This window comes from Drosophila obscura, unplaced genomic scaffold (genome assembly GCF_018151105.1).
Source record: "Drosophila obscura isolate BZ-5 IFL unplaced genomic scaffold, ASM1815110v1 contig_179, whole genome shotgun sequence".
NCBI classification, from domain to species: domain Eukaryota; kingdom Metazoa; phylum Arthropoda; class Insecta; order Diptera; family Drosophilidae; genus Drosophila; species Drosophila obscura.
In genome coordinates this window covers 5,503,733-5,519,497 of record NW_024542766.1, presented here as the reverse complement: position 1 = coordinate 5,519,497, position 15,765 = coordinate 5,503,733, and the positions used below count along the sequence as shown (strand labels likewise).

The 15,765-nt window shown below is 45.2% G+C and overlaps 1 protein-coding gene across 6 annotated transcripts in view; it reads left to right on the top strand.

Annotated features, from left to right (window-relative positions):
* Positions 1 to 15,765, top strand: part of LOC111082860 (hormone receptor 4) — a 58,445-nt gene that overhangs the window by 10,036 nt on the left and 32,644 nt on the right. For 3 of the 6 annotated variants that reach the window (XR_002608742.2, XM_022379084.2, XM_022379087.2), the window contains exons 1-4: positions 2,679 to 3,305; positions 8,639 to 9,132; positions 9,619 to 9,837; positions 9,909 to 14,233. Coding sequence is in view for 5 of the 6 variants with exons in the window: in XM_022379084.2 (XP_022234776.2) it covers positions 9,051 to 9,132; positions 9,619 to 9,837; positions 9,909 to 14,233 (4,626 nt within the window). In the remaining variant the exon portion in view is untranslated. Of the gene's footprint in view, positions 1 to 2,675; positions 3,306 to 8,638; positions 9,133 to 9,618; positions 9,838 to 9,908; positions 14,234 to 15,765 lie in introns of those variants that run through there. The other 3 variants (XM_022379080.2, XM_022379082.2, XM_022379081.2) reach the window with 3 other exon arrangements.

The window sequence follows — 15,765 nt, the reverse complement described above, 5'->3', positions numbered from 1 at the left end:
TGCTCACTGAACATTAATAAAACGTAAAAAAATCAGCAAACCATAATTCCATAATTAATTCCATTCTCCAATGCCTGCAAAAAAAAAATTGTTGTTTAGTGCAATACCGCCGCAAGGTTGCTGCAACGACGGCGGCGGCGGCTTCCCAACCAAACATTTCATTAGAGCAGAAAATCAGAAAATATGAATTATAATGAGCAACAAAGGTAACAACAACAACAACAACAAAAACTACATAAAAGCTACAAAATTTGCATAAACAAAAACGAAACAAAAGTGAAACAGTAGGCGTGGCGCGTGCCCAATGGAAAATAACAAAAAAAAAAAAATAAAGAGAAACAAAAAACAACGCCGAGACTCCACAGATCAATTAATGTGCATTGAGACCCACCTAAGTCGTAAGTTGTAGGATTGCCAGTTGCCAGCCAGACATTTCATGGCATTCACTTTTTGCGGTTACTTCCTGCTCGCCGCTACGGCTACGGCTGCGGCTGCGGCTGTTCCACAATGTTGAAAGTTGGGAAAACTTTCGGGAACACAGTGAACCTTTTGCACAGTGTCTCTGAGAGACTCTGAGAATTGTGGTTATAGCAATTCACGAATTTCGCAAACGATGCTCCAAAGAGACACCAACAAAAAAGTGAAGAAAGACTTACCGAAATATTTATGCAATTGTGTTAAGAGTACTCTGTGTTTGGTACTCTGTAGTTGAAGAGCAAAGGGATGACTTGGGTTTCTGTATGGGCAGAAGCAAAGACTCCATAGAATCTTTGGCAGAAGGAAGGGTTTTTGAGCCCTTAAAATAAATGTAAATATTTATTTTTGTAGAGGATCACCAGTAGAGTCAATCTTTAGAGCAGTTCGGATAGTGGCAATTGAAAAGGTGATGTTCCATGTTAATTATGGGAAGAAGAATATGTTAAGTGTATTATTAATTTGTAATATTAGTCTTAATTCAATCGAAATGCTCATGTTTATAATTATTAATTATAAAATTATAGTTGGCAAGCCTTTTCTTTTGAATGTAACATCCTTTCCCCTCTACCTAACGCCTGTTTAATCCCTCTTAAATCATTATTTACTCACTACGAGGTATTCGCAAGTCGCTATGTGCACACTGTACCACACAGTTATTTATTTTATTGTTTTGCTGTTTGTAGGAGTTTTTGGTTTCCCACTAAAATTTAAAAGTCTACTATTGTGATTGCAATTGCAGAGTAGCGACTCCCCCATCTCCATTCCCAATTTTGTCTCTCAGACTTTTGCAAAAACTGAATGTTAATGAATCTGAAAATGTGTACTCTGGTTGTGTTCGTGGTTGAGGCTGACTTTAGTTACCCGCGCATCAAATGGAGATTCATTCGCTCGTCTCTGAGTCACAGAGTGCAGGAAAGTGAAAGTCCATTAGACATCTGGAGTGGTGTGTGCAAAATATAAAACAAAACAAAAACAGACCAGACCCAAGCGAACGGTTTGCCTTTTGTTCGAATTTGGTGCGTTTCACACGCAAGTTTATTACACTTTCAACTTTGACTTGCTGGCGCAAAAAATATAATGCCAACAGCAACAACAACAAAAACGTAACGAAAATGTAAAATGAATTTGGGGCGAGTTACATGACAGAGCCCAAGCGAATCAGCGAAAGGTGTGAAAAGTTTTGAGTTTGCTTGCAGATTGGTGTAAAGTCAGGATAGAGACTAAGCGAAGCTTACCCCAGAGGCTTAGAGAGCGTGTGCAACTGAAAGTGCCTAAATAGTGCTTTAATTTAAATTCATTTAGGGATATTATTAGTGGTTTAGGCAGCCACTTTAGCTTAGGATTCTAAAAAAATCCAATGAAGTGGAGCCACTAACTTTTATAGAATTTACCAATAATAAGAATCTACAACAGATCAAGTTTATATATATAGAAACCGGATAAGACACATGTTCAGCTTTCGACTGGTTCCTTTTTTTGATTTCTTCTACCAGCAAACATTTTACTTCGTTTACTACCCATAATATTATTCACCTCAGATCAGCCACTATCCCTTCTAGAATTCCTCTTAACACTCCTCACCCTCTTTATATTGTTGTCCTAGACCTCTTTTGTCGCAGATTGCATTCGTCACCATGTCCAAAGAGCCTTCACTAGATAATGAGCCAAAAAGAAATACAGTAAGCCGGTGACATTGTAAGCGATAAGTTCTTATCGCTGACCAGCAGCAGCAGCAGCGATTGTTGTCGCCCCCCAAAAAAAATAAGAAGTAAATGTTTTCCTTCGTGTTTTATGCAAACAACTCAATGGACGGACACTGACGATCAGTTTGGTTTGTCAGTTGGCGTGAAATGGTGGGGCGTAACCAGCCAGCCGGCTCTTCAATGTGGTAAGAGATCATCAAAAATGATGCGGGGATTACGCGCGAATTTATTTTTCTCCCATTTTCGAAATATATTTATTTATGGGTTGGGTATTTATGGGCGATTCGCGACTGCAATCGCGCACGACGACGACGACGACGCAGCCGGTTGCGACGCTGCGTTGAAAAAATATGAACAAAAATTGTAAATAAAATCAGAAACAAAAGAATTATGATCGTGTGTCGCCGAGTATCATCGCTGACGCCTCCTCCCGAATGAGACTGAGTTTGAGTATAATTTTTTTGTTTGTATTTTTGCTAGTACTCAAACGTAACCCAGACGCTGCTGCGGTCGGTCGGGCGGTGTGGTTAGCGGTCGGTCGGTTGAGTGGATCGTTTGTGTCGCGGGACTCCCTTACGTTTTAGCACTTTTTTAACCGCTTAAACAGTGGCCGGGTGGAACATGTACTAAAAAAAAGCACGAAGCACACAGCAGAAAAATTGGCAACAAGATTACAGAGCCCCGTTAGTAGGAGTACCGCGTAGCGTAGCGTCGACCCTCTAGTTTCCGGCGATTGCCATTCGACGACGACGTGCCGCTGTTTTGGTTTTTTGTTTTGTGTGTTAAGAGAATCGCCTTATCACACACGGCCACGGCTCGGCACGGCACCGCACCGCACCGCACGATTATTATTTTGGTTTACTATTATAACATTTTTGCAGTGTGTTTTCTGTGTGTATTCCATACGTACATATAATGTGCACTCCACGATAACCACCCCATACTCTATATAAAATATATATAAGTTGATATATATTTAACGACATTTAACTCTTGGCTGTAATTTTGCACATTGAGCTAAATACGAAATTCAGTTAGTGCCTTGGTGTTAAAAACGTTTTAGGTTTTTAGCACAACGTTTAAGGGATTACAACAAACGAACGAGCAGTTTCTCAACGACCACAGGTGAGAGCACAGATGGGGTGGGCTGGGCAGTTCCTCCAGAAGTGGGTTCCATTGAAGGGTGCGGCCTGTTAAATTGATAATTAAGAAAAGTAAACATTTGTTTACACACGACACCGAGAGATAAGATTCTCTGAACTGGCGCCGAACTGTAAAGAAAATAATGGATTTTTATGCGATTCGATTTGTTGGCGAAAAAACCCTCTATATATCTGCTAAAAGTCTACTAAGAATGTGGGTGGTAAAATTATTCAATTGAGGCTTTAATTATGCGATCTACTCGTAAATGGTCTATACTTTAAAGGAAAGGAGTGTGCATACACTTACATATTGTTAACGTTTGAATATAGAGCTGAAAATTGAAATTAAATAATTAAATTTAAAATTTTAGTTTTCATGAAGAAAAAAGCGTGAAATTTAGTAAAATAATATGTGTCCATATTACAAGAGAACACTAAGGATTTTAGCTGTAAAAGGTCTCTTTTGAGCATTGCCTACGTGATCTAAATCGAATATTCCTGAAAGGAAACGACGTTATGTACATGTCTGAAAGGTGCAACTAAGATTGAATGTGAAGTGTACTCAAAGCGTATAGCAGTCATGAAATTTTTTGATAACAATTAAAAGTACATGTTTGTGGTGTATTTAACTTAGTTAAATTTAACTACAGTTAAACAGCTTAAGGCATACTCTCCGATTACTACTTAAAACTAGAGGGACTTATTTTTAAATTCTTCCAAAAATTTCTCTGTTTCCCATACATGAACTAAAAGCAAATATATTTTAAATTCAAGTCACACCAAAAAGATTAATTTATTTGCAAATTGAACAATTTTCTTCCTGGTTTTACATGCACTAAAACTACAAATGAAAGTTCCCCATTAGTCAAGGTCCACTTTGACGCCAAACCTTTTGTAAAAGCTGTGTGTGCTAAATGTGCTAATTCCACCTAAAGACCCTCCATATGTACAGTGTGCATTTATTTACTTGCCTATTTAGGCATATTACGAAGAATATCGCAACGTAGAGCCAGCCCCTTGGGCATGCAATTGTACAACGGAATGAGTCATCGGACGGGCCAAAAGCAAGCGTTTCCCTTACATATATTCAATATTTCATTTGAGCTTTTTGTTGTTGTGTGCTGTGTTGTGTTTATGAAAGGCCAACGGGCAAGAAATTGAACAAAACCCGAAACGAAACCAAAATAAACAGAGGATCGGGCGGGGAGCTGTGTGTAAAAGATGATCGGTACAATGCGTGGCCATGCGGGCCGGGCTAAGAGGGTGGATCGTTGGCCATTGGAGGCGATACGGAAAAGAGGGGCAAAATAAAGCAATTTATAACTGCATATTTCTGTGGCATATGGGGTGAGGCAGGCACGGTGGCACGGGGCACACATGAACTCGGTGGAACTTTTGCAATTACTCGTAAGATCAACGGCGGCTTGGTACGGGCCAAGAAAGCCAGATGGCCATAGTTTTCCCCCCACCCCTCAAGATTTCCGCAATGTTCTCTAGCTCTGCCGCTCTACTCTCGCTCTCTCTTTCCTTGTAGTTTTTTACCTATCTTATAAAATAATTTATGCTTTTCTAAGAACAGTCTCTCCTGGCCTGGGCTGGCCCGGCCTGGCCTGCCCTTCTATCGGTGCGTAGCCGAATGTGGTGCGGTGGTTGAGGTCTTCTTTTTGGTTGGGGTTTTTTAAGCATTTTATTTATAGAGGAGTCTGAAATGTGACGCATTTCGTTTAACGTTGGCATGTGAACTTATTTTCTTTTTCTTCATTTTTGTTTATCTCTCTCGGCTCGTTTTTTTATTCGAAGTCGAGGCGAAATGTGAATGACTTGTATGTTGGTACAAGTGACAATGTTTCAATTGATCAAAGCCCTGAGAAGAGTAGACTGTCTCTTATTCTATAGATCTGTGGTAGGTAGGAGCACACCTTATGTCACGGCAAAGAGAGTCTCTCTCGAGCTGTGTAGATTTTTGCAGATCTTATTAGGACGTTGACATGCGCCGACCGAGGGGCGCTGCTGCATGTCGAAGCGGTATGAAGCGATATGATCATAGGAAGTGCAGCAGAGAGAGAGAGAGGGAGGTTCTGCCGATCTTTGAAGGTGTAACACACCTGATATAGTGCCAAGAGTAGAGTCTCTCTCGTTCTATCAATGTACAAAAATATATAGCACACCTAAAATCAAGCCAAATGCCTTCCTCATTCTATCGATCTGCGAAGCTATAGCACACCTTTTATTTCATGCCAAAAAACTCTCTTATTCAACCGATTTACAAGCACAATTATATACCATGCCTGGCTCTAGCTTTTATTCATGTTTTTTCTTGCAGGCTCCAAAGTTCACCTCCAATGTGGGGGGGCTTAGTCGTTCCACCTCTTGATGGATGCGTTGAGCAAAGCCCAAAAGCAAACAACTTCCGATTTATAATTATCTGTGTGCCGCCCCGCAATATACAGGGTGTCTTGTCAGTCGATTGGTCACAGTAACTTTCCTATGGGTTAACATTGTAGTTGCCCCCTATCTTATCGGTGGGTGTAGGTATATTTTACAATTAATTTTTGTTGTGTTTGCAGAATCTACTAGCACATGTACTAAGCAAAAAAAAATATATTCCTTTTGCTCTTGTCCGGTATATCGCGCTGTTTAAGTACTCCATATATCTCTCTATCTCTGTATGAGCACCACATATAGACATGAAGGCATATTCCCTGAGCGTGATAAGCCAAGAGAGATAAATGATTGATGTCACGCTCCTCCTGCCCCCCTTTCTTCTTTTGTTTTCTTGGACAGCTGTCAAAGTTTTTGTTTACATGCCAAAACATCTAAATATGGTAGCATCTCATCTCATCTCATCTGCATGATTAATTAGAGTGATATTTCTTGCATATGGACGACAGCTACTTATGACACAGACACGCGTTCGCTTGTGTGCCAGCTGCGGGGGAAAGTGGCGCGAAGAAAGTGAAAACTATTTCCACAAAGGGAATGGCAGAGAATTGAATGCGTTCTAAAAGTGCTAAAGTGTTAGATGAAAACATTCAGCTGTTGTTGTCGTCGATGGGCTTCCGCTTTCCGCTTTCTGGATATGCCAAATGGAAATGTTTACGTAGCGGGTGCTAAATATGTGTACTAAATGTGTTTTATAAATCATCTAAAGATCAAAGTAATAAATGTGGGAAGGACTAGTGTTTCTAGTGTTTGATTTTGTCTAGAATTGTGAAAATAATTTAGTTAATGTTTTTTAGATGTGTACTAAATTAGTTGAGAAATGTTAAGGCAACTAATTTGGTGATCTAAAGGTGTCTAGACTTTAGGAGTGCTTTCTAATCTACTATATGTGCCTTATGAAACACTAGAATGCTCGTGTAATATTTTTTGAATGTATTTAGAGCTCTCAAACTCTGTGCCAGTTGGTTGTCCGATCTAAATCTAATCTGTTCTGTATATTCTATCCCCTAAGAGCTCTAAATCTTCGTGCTAAAAGATTTCCCTAACGATCTAAATGATTATTAAAACATGCTGTCTGCTAAAAATAGAAAATTTAATTTTGCATTACCTTTTAAGTAACTTTCAAAGTTTAAATCAAAGTTCCAGCTACCTGTAATCACACTTAAGTTCACCTCACCCACACATTTCTAGACAAATCCACACGACTCTACCGCCTTTGAATGAATGCACCTTTGCACCTGTGCAACGCCCCTTGGAGCCCGCCATGTGGGTGTCTTTAATTGCAGCCACCGTGCCCTGCCCTGCCCTGCCCTGCCCCGCCACTGCCCCTGCCACCAACCAAATGCTAATAAGCAATTCTGTAATTTCTGTAAAAGTACTCGGGCTGGGCTCGTATGCCTTGCACATGGCAAAAAATTATAAATATAAATCAAAAATAGCTACCCGAAACACCCCGCCAGCTGCTAGCTGCTAGCATGGCGGGCGAATCAACCGCATCGAGTCGGCAAAATTGCAACAACAACTCAACAAGTCTCAAATTGTTTTTGCGCAAATATTGCCTCCAGTTGCAGTTTATAATTTATAGATTTGGTACATTTGAGGCTGATTTTTCTGTGTGTATTATAAATGCTGATAACCCAGATTCCACATTGATTTCGAATCGCATTTCAATGTCATAAGGGTGGTGCCTGCGTCTGGAGTCTGGGAGCTTAAATTATGCCCCAAATGTAAACAGGGGGGCAACAACAAATATTTGCGCTAACGTCACTGGGGCATCCGTGTGTGTATCGCCGCCGCGTATTTATTTCACAATTCCGAGCTATGTAAACTTCAGGGGGATATTTATAAACAGATTGGAAACACAACACACACACACACACATTTCACAACACAATCCAAGCAGCAAAAGGCACAAAAGGCAGCGGGCAAAAAGAAACATTTCAATTTCAATTGAAATCCAATGCCCCAATCCAATGATATGCAATGGCCGGAGGCAGGGAAAGCGATTGCCTGTCCAAATGTTATTGCAATCGATTAAGTTGAGTATCCTTTGCATTAAAGTACAATTCAAGAATACAATTCTTGAGGCCAGCGCAGCACTTGCATTGATGGGAGATTAAGTAGAAATCATTAAGTGCAGAGAAAAATTAATTAGAACTTGAGGAAATCCATTTAGAAAGTGGTTTTAAATCTTAAATCTCTTTAAGATGATTTAATTAATGAGTAGTGACGTTTCAGATCATTAAATATCTGCAATTTTTGAGCAAAATAAAATGTTATTGGTAAAACTCCCAAAACTATTGGCATTTGCTTCAATGAGTGACTGATATATTAAGTACAACAAAAATGCATTTATATCTTTGGAAAACACTAAATACTTTCAAATTAGTTCATTAATGACCACAAATGTTTTAGAACGGCATGCAGGGGCCTAATTAGTGAATGTTCAAATTTTACAGGAGTTTAATTAGTCTAAATAAGATAATTAGGGGCATTTTAAATCGTTTAAAGCATTTACTATATGTTTAAAAGTATATGCAAACTTTCGAAATGTGTCTAAGTGATTTATTTAACTCCGATTTAAAGCTGTAGCTGTGCTAAAGAATTTATATTCAACGAAACCCTAAAATTTGGGTCTATTTGAAGCAATTTTTTAACACAAGATAACTCTGAAAAGTGGTTTAAAATATACCCAATATATCTATATCGAAATTCTATTACTCTAAGGGGCTTTTATTAACCCAGTTTTGTATTTTTTAACCTACTATTTCCCCCATTCATACATACAATATGACTCTGAATTCTTATCGCAAACAATTGAACTAACGTATTTTTTCCCACACCCTTTCTCTCTTCTCTCGGTTTTTCCATCAGATATCGTTTTCGCTTATCGAAAATAGAACAAAATTCTGTACTCGAATGCTGCCACCGAATTGCAGAAACCGAAAAGAACAAAGCAACGCAAAAGGCAACACGAATGGAAATGGGAAGGTGCTGCTGCTATACAACAACGCTCCAGATGCACTCACACTCCGATTCACATTCACATTCGCATTCGCATTCACCGAGGAGAAACTGACCAAAAGGCGAACAAACGTCGAACGAGAGAAGCAGAAAAGAACTACAGAATAGAAGACGAACCGATGTGATACTTGAAACTATAAAGAGCTAAAGCTAAAGCATTGCAGCAAACGATATATTAAGCAACGTATTGAAATTGACAAAGACTTGAGTGCTAAAAAGACTTGCCAATAAAAAAAACATAGAAGAAAGCCGCTCGGAAAAAATGGAGCACCTCGATCTGGCGGGTTATCTGAGTAATGCACCCACAACATGGAACAGTTTGGGCAACAGTTTCGAGCAGCAAGGTAAGGGAGGAAGGAGCCGAGGAATGTCTGGCTTTGGGTCAGACTTTGGCCGTCTGTCTCTGTCTCTGCCTCTGCTGAATGCCCTGCCATTATGTGTCTTTATTAATAAATTGCATAATTAAGCGGGCATGAATAATGCCGCGCAGCAGAGCAGATAAGATCGAGAGCAGCAGCTAAATGGAATTGGATGACAGACAGAAGATGCAGTGGCAGTGGCAGTGGCAGAAGGCAAAGACAAAGGGGATGGGGCTCAGGGATAGGGCACAGGGATAGGAACTGAGCGCAGAGTCTTTGCCTCTTTTTATGCTCTGACAGAGTGTCGCTTGGTTGCTTGGATTTAGTTTTGTTGTAGTCACAGCTGGAGATGGTTCTTCCACCCATAAAGATGCGCAAATGGCAGGCACTGATGCTAAGTGGGGACTGCGAGAAGACAGCCAGAAGAGTCGGACAGACAATTAACCTATCCCTTTTTGCTGTATCTTACAGATGCCATTTACTTGTCGAATTCCCGACAAATGCTGGAGCCCATCATAGAGGAGACCAGCGAGGATGAGGAGCATGCACAAAACAGTTGGAATGGCTACCACGAGCAGCAGCAGCAGCAGCATCGAGGCTCCACTGGCAATTGCGGTGGTGGTGGTGGCGGCTTCTGGAGCTCCACAGAGTCCGAAACGGGTTCCGTAATACGCATCGAAGTGACAAAAGGTAAGCGAAATATTAAGAAAAATCATTTGGAGCCCGGAATCGATCAACTAATCAATTCAAACTCTTTCCAGATATCGATGCCATTTCGGAAAGAGACTTTGCCTGCCCACCCAAGCGGCCCAGACGCTGCCAGGAGCCCGAACAGCCGCACAGTCTGGAGGATGGTGTGCAAATGCGACTGCATCGCCGCTACGATGCCGAATCGCACAACAGTCTGGAGCGATTCCTGGCCCTGGAGGCCTGTGCCCGGGATAGCTATGGCAGTCAGGGCCAGCGGAGCAGCACAGGCAGTCGTCGTGGCGGCATCTTTGATGATTATTACTCCGACAATGATTCGTTTCATTCGCTGTCGCGCAGCTCCTCGCTGGTGCAATTTGAGTCGCTGGAGCGGCAGCTGACGTTGTCGGAGCAACACCAGAGCATGAACAGCCTGGGCAACAGTTCGCCATCGCTGTTCAATTGCGAAATGGGTGGAGCCAGTGCCAGCGACAGTAATCCCGAGAGCAGGCGGGGATCGGCCAGCTCGCTGTCGCTGATGAAACGCTACGAGTCCAGCGACGGGCGACTGCATCAGACGTACTTTGAGCTCAACAAACTGAACTTTGAGGAGCAGCAGCGCGAACTGTTTGCAAAGAACCTGCTCCAGGCGGAAATCAAATCGGATTCCGAGTCGAGCACCAGCTCCTCCAGCGACAGCAGCGGCCACAGTCTCCTCAGCTCCTGCCAGGGCAGCGGTGGGGTGGCCAGTGGCAAGCAGGATGGTGCCGCCTCGCGACGTATACCACTCAATTCGGCGGAGAATCTATCGGAGGATTCCGGCTACTGTGAGCCGAGCACATTGCGACGCGAGAAATCTAAATCCATACCAAAGAATTTCGACAAGCTGTGCGAGGAGGAGGAGGAGCTGCTGCTGGAGGAGTCTGCAACCGTCGTGCCACATTCCAAAAACTCCAATGGCGGACATGATTTGTGTCAGACGAAAATAGAGCAGACAACGACGGAGGCTACTACGCCGGCAGCAGCAGCATCAGCAGCAGCATCGCCAATGGCTATGTCTATGCCTATGCCCATGCCCATGCCTCTCTCTCCGTCCGAGTCTATTAATAGCAGCACGGAGAGAGCATCGTCAGCGTCGCCATCGCCACTACCATCGCCACTGGCATCGCCCAGCGGATCATCGGCAGCCTCATCGTCGTCCGCCGCCTCGTTCACTTGGCTGCGCAACAGTTTGCCCGACATACGCGAGCCGCGAGGTTCATCGTCATCGCCAACGTCCGCCAATAGCCGCCAGCGCCACATCAGTGCCGCCAACGATCCCTCGTCGCCGTCGTCCAAGTATTTCCCAGCGGAAAACGATCTACACGGCTACGTGCTGGCCAGCAGCGGAAATCCACGTTGCAGTCGGAGTAGCCGCAGCAGCAGCAGCAGCTCCATCTCCTCCCCAGACTGCTCCCCAGTGCTTGGGGCCACCTCCCTGCCCAACGAGCTGCAGCAATTGGGGCGCCGCAGAACGCGTACGCGCCACAATCGTCCAGCGCCACGGAACTGCCACAGCAACAGCAGCGGTGGCAATAGCTCCAGCGAGGATTACGACTTGGAGCAGGAAGAGCGTCGCGACGACTTCTTTCTGGACTTTTGTCAGCTGCCAAGGATACGCAGGAGCTGCAGCTGGAACGTGGGCAAGCGAGGACTGGGCGGAGGAGGAGGAGGTGCCTCATCTTCTACTGCTGCGGCAGCATCCACCGGCGCGGGTTACATGAACGCCAGCTACCAGAACCTAACGCTTTTGGATTACACGGATACACAGCCAGAGGCGGCAGATCTGCAGCGGAACTCCAAGAGAAGTCAGCCCACAGCAGAGCCCTTGGAGCGGCAACCCCTGGAAATGTCCGATAGGAGCAGTCAACCCCTGGAAATGTCCAATCGGAGCAGCCTTTCCGGCGGCGATTACGAGCAGATCATCTGCAAGGGCAACTTCCTGTTGGACGAACTGAGCAAAATCTACGACAAGAATGTGTCCATTCTGAATGACAAACCAGCAGAAGCAGAAGCAGACACAGACACAGCGGAGGATCAGGTGGATTCCTCTCACAAGGCAGAGGAGGCAGAGGAGCCCCCACAGGTGCAGCATGTCCAACTGACGATAAGGAAGCCGCCGCCACGCCAGAAGAGAGTCGTTGCCGAGGCCAATCCCACGCCCACGCCCACACAGAGAGCCAACCTGCCGCCCGCTGCTGTGTTGAGTTTCTCGAGTTTCGGCAAGACCTTCGATCAGGATCCCACGAATCTGCGCACCTCCTATGCCCAGTCGCTGGAGCAGTGCAATTTCGATGCCCACGAAGTGAGTCCCACGAAGGTGCCGCCACCGCGGGCGCTGCCCAAGAGACGCTTCCAATCGCAGGCGGCGGCGGCCAAGCAAAAGAGTCTCGTCAGCAGCACACCCAATCTCTCGGCCTACGACAACAGCAACGGGGAGACGGAGGATGACATCTATGTGAGCAGTGCCCACACATCGATGCACCAGCTGCCACAGTCGGCGAATCAACCCAAACCCTTGGGCATACTCCTGCCTGCGGGCTCCCGCAACTCTTTCAGCAAGGAGGTGAGCTTCTGTCCGGTGGTCAGCAAGTACTGCTGGCAGGAGCAGTCCTCGGAAGAGCCACAGGAGGATCCTGGACTCGGCAGCGACACTCCTGCGCACTCGGACGACGATGATGAGCTAATGGACAATGTGGACGCCACTGTAATGCACAACACCAAAGAGAATGAGAACATAGCGGCGCGCTACAATCAGGAGCAGCACAAAAGAGAAGCGCAGCCGCAAGAGAGTGTGCTGGTCGAGGTGAGCATCGAGCTGGAAGAGCAAGCAACAGCAGAAGAGCGAGCAACAAGCGAAGAGCGGGCAACAGGCGAAGAGAGTTTAGCAGCGATCGCAACCGCAGAGAGCGATGGCGAAGAGAGCGATGACAACAACGAAAACATCGCAAACATCGCAGCCGCAGCCGCTGCTGCCTCTGCTGCTGCTGCTGCTGCTGGCGTAGCCGAACTCGATTCGGAGCCCCGACACGAGCCCGTTTCAAGCACTGCATTCATTCTCGAACCACAACGCGTCGCGCAACCATCACAATCGACATCGACAGCGCCATCGCCATCGCACTCTTTGCCATTCTCCGCCAGTCGTGATACCGCGCCCCCTCAGCGTCCCCTAAGCCTACATCTACCGATCCTCAGTGAACCGCCCACCAACCGCGCCCACCACATACTCTACGCCTCCCAACAGCTGCTGCAGCGCTACGACGTGGAGGAGCCGCACGAGCGCGAGGATCGCCGCCAAATGGCACCCGCCGCCAGTGGTACTGTGGAGTCCCAGTCCCCCACACAACAACAAAAGGGTGGAAAGTCGCCGGGCAAAACAGACGACAAGCATCCGAGCTCCAAGAGTTTCCTCTCCAGATTCGCCAATGGCCTGCGCTTCTCCCTGAGACGCAAAAAGAAGCAACAACAACAGCAGCAGCAGCTCGAACAGAAGCCACCGCTGACAAAGGCAGCGCCGGTGAAGGCCTCGAAACAACAGAGCAATGGAAAGTCGGCGGACTTTATACACATACCCCTGAAGCCGCCAAGGAGTGCATCAGCCAATGTCCAGACGACGCTGGACGACAGCAATGCCTCGGAGGCCAGCACCGCGAGTGTGCACAGTGGTTCGACATTGGCCAAGACATCCACATTGCAGAAGGTGGTCACCGGCAAGCCGCCGTTGCCCAAACAGCCGCCCAGATTGACGCATGCGCCTCCGCCAATGGTGCCAGCAATGGTGGCCAGTGCTACCCATGCCTCGGAGGCTTTGTTGAGCGCCGAACGGGAACAGTATCGCGAATTTGCGGACCAGTTGTCGGCGGGCATGCAAGCGGCGAGGATGCGGGACACCGAGTCGCCCTCGCGGGCCACCGTTGCCCAAAAGACGCAAATGTTCAATCAGCTGGGAGCCGGTGCCGGTGCCGGTGCAGGAATGCGCCCCACAATGGTCACTGCCGTGCCCGTGCACGTATCCCCCGTAATGGATGAGGATGCTGATGGATCCGGTAAAATGGGTCTGATTGAGACGAATCTGGACACACACGAGACGGTCATCTCGGGCAAAACACGCTCCCTGATGGACATCACCTGCAATCCGTTGAGCCAGCCCCACAAGCGGTATCTGGTGAAGCGCCTGAATGTGACCAGTGCCGCCTACGATGTGGATGTGGACGATGACCTGCTCGATGGGGATGTGGTGGTCAATGGACACCGCATCAAATCCTCGCCAGCTGCCGGCGGTGTACAGATAGCATCCGTTAGGAGACCGCACAAGAGCATGGAGTTTCTGTTGGATAAAGAGAATCAAAGGAATGTTTTGGTGAGTACCACAGCCACTCCCACTGCCCTATCACCCTTCTTTGTTTTTTTGTGGGGGGATGGGCGGCAAACTATTTCGTTTTCGCATTCGTAGTTTTTATGCCTTTTGTCTGGCATTCCAGCTAGCCAGCAGCAGTAGCAGTAGCAGCAGCAGCATTATCATCCCTTAGTGGTTGGGTTGGTGTAGCACGTATTTGGGGCATGCCGCTCCCAACTTTTGGGTGGGAAATCTTTTGTTTGTAAAGAGGTTTATCAGCTAGAAGCAGAGTTTTGTTCTTAAAAATTCTATATAGATTAGGTTTCAGTCAAGTTTTAGTCACTGAAATGACTTATTTTAAATATCTAAAAATAACTATTGAGTTTTTTTTTGAATAGTTCCTTATAAGGAATTCTTATAGGGAAAACATTCAATTTGTATTATCTATTGTACCAGTGGCTGATGTGACATTATTCCCATCGAATAATGCTTTAATTTAATCAAATTTTGATTAGATAATTTCCTATAAAAGGCAAACAAGTTCTAATTCATTTCTTGTTTTATTTGTTTTCTTGTTCTTTGAATCGATTAATGCCTCAAGTCGGTAAAAGTTAAGAGCTTTGATTAGATAAATATTTGTTTTGGTATTCATTCGCATGGGAATATGTTGTTTTTATATCGATTTTCGATTTGTTTATGTTTCAAAACAATTCTATTGTGCGCACATCTCACTTTTGTGAACATATTATTTATGTTTTGGCCTATAAGATTTTTAAAATCATTCTAGAAGAACTACTGGTGCACGTTAGTGCAGTCTTTGATACAAAGTTTATCCTTAATCCCCAACTATTTCCTTTCTCAAATTGGAATCTGACTTTCCATTCCCTTAAGAGCACTTCCAATTCGTTGATTCTTCCTTTCGTTTGTCTTTGCCCCCGATTACAGCTGTCATTGTGTGTGTTTTCCTTTCTGTTTTTCTTTGTCTCTTTTTCTCTGAGGCACGAAAAAATTATGCAAACGATGGAATCTTTCTCGTGAAGCGCTGCTTCTGCTCCCAAAGTTTGTTCCCGTTTCCGCTCGAACGGCGACAATGGCCGACTTTGATCTTGTCTTATGGGGGGGACATTATGGATGTTAATTGATTTTTGGGGAGAGAGGTGCAACACCCGCGTCGAAAATGCTCAATGAACTGTGACAACTTTAATACTCGTACATTTCCTCACGCTTTTCTTGATTTTCCGTCTTGGCTCCTTTAGTTTTTATGACCCCAAATGGATGGAAGGATGCCCTGTGCTCTATCATCATCAAATTTTCTATATCCATTATCCTTTCAACCCTGCGGGTGGTGGCTCTGTCTGAGCGGCTTAGCGCTGACTGAGGTTTAAAGCGGCCAAGTCGTTACGCTCGTGATGTTATTCTTTATTTTTGATTTATTAGGCGACACATTCCATTCCACACAGTTTGCCTGCCTGCCTGCCTGCCTTCATCCCCCCCTCCATCCGTAATCCTTGAGCGCATAAATCAATGGGTGATGTTGTTTTTCTCGCCTCTCAGCC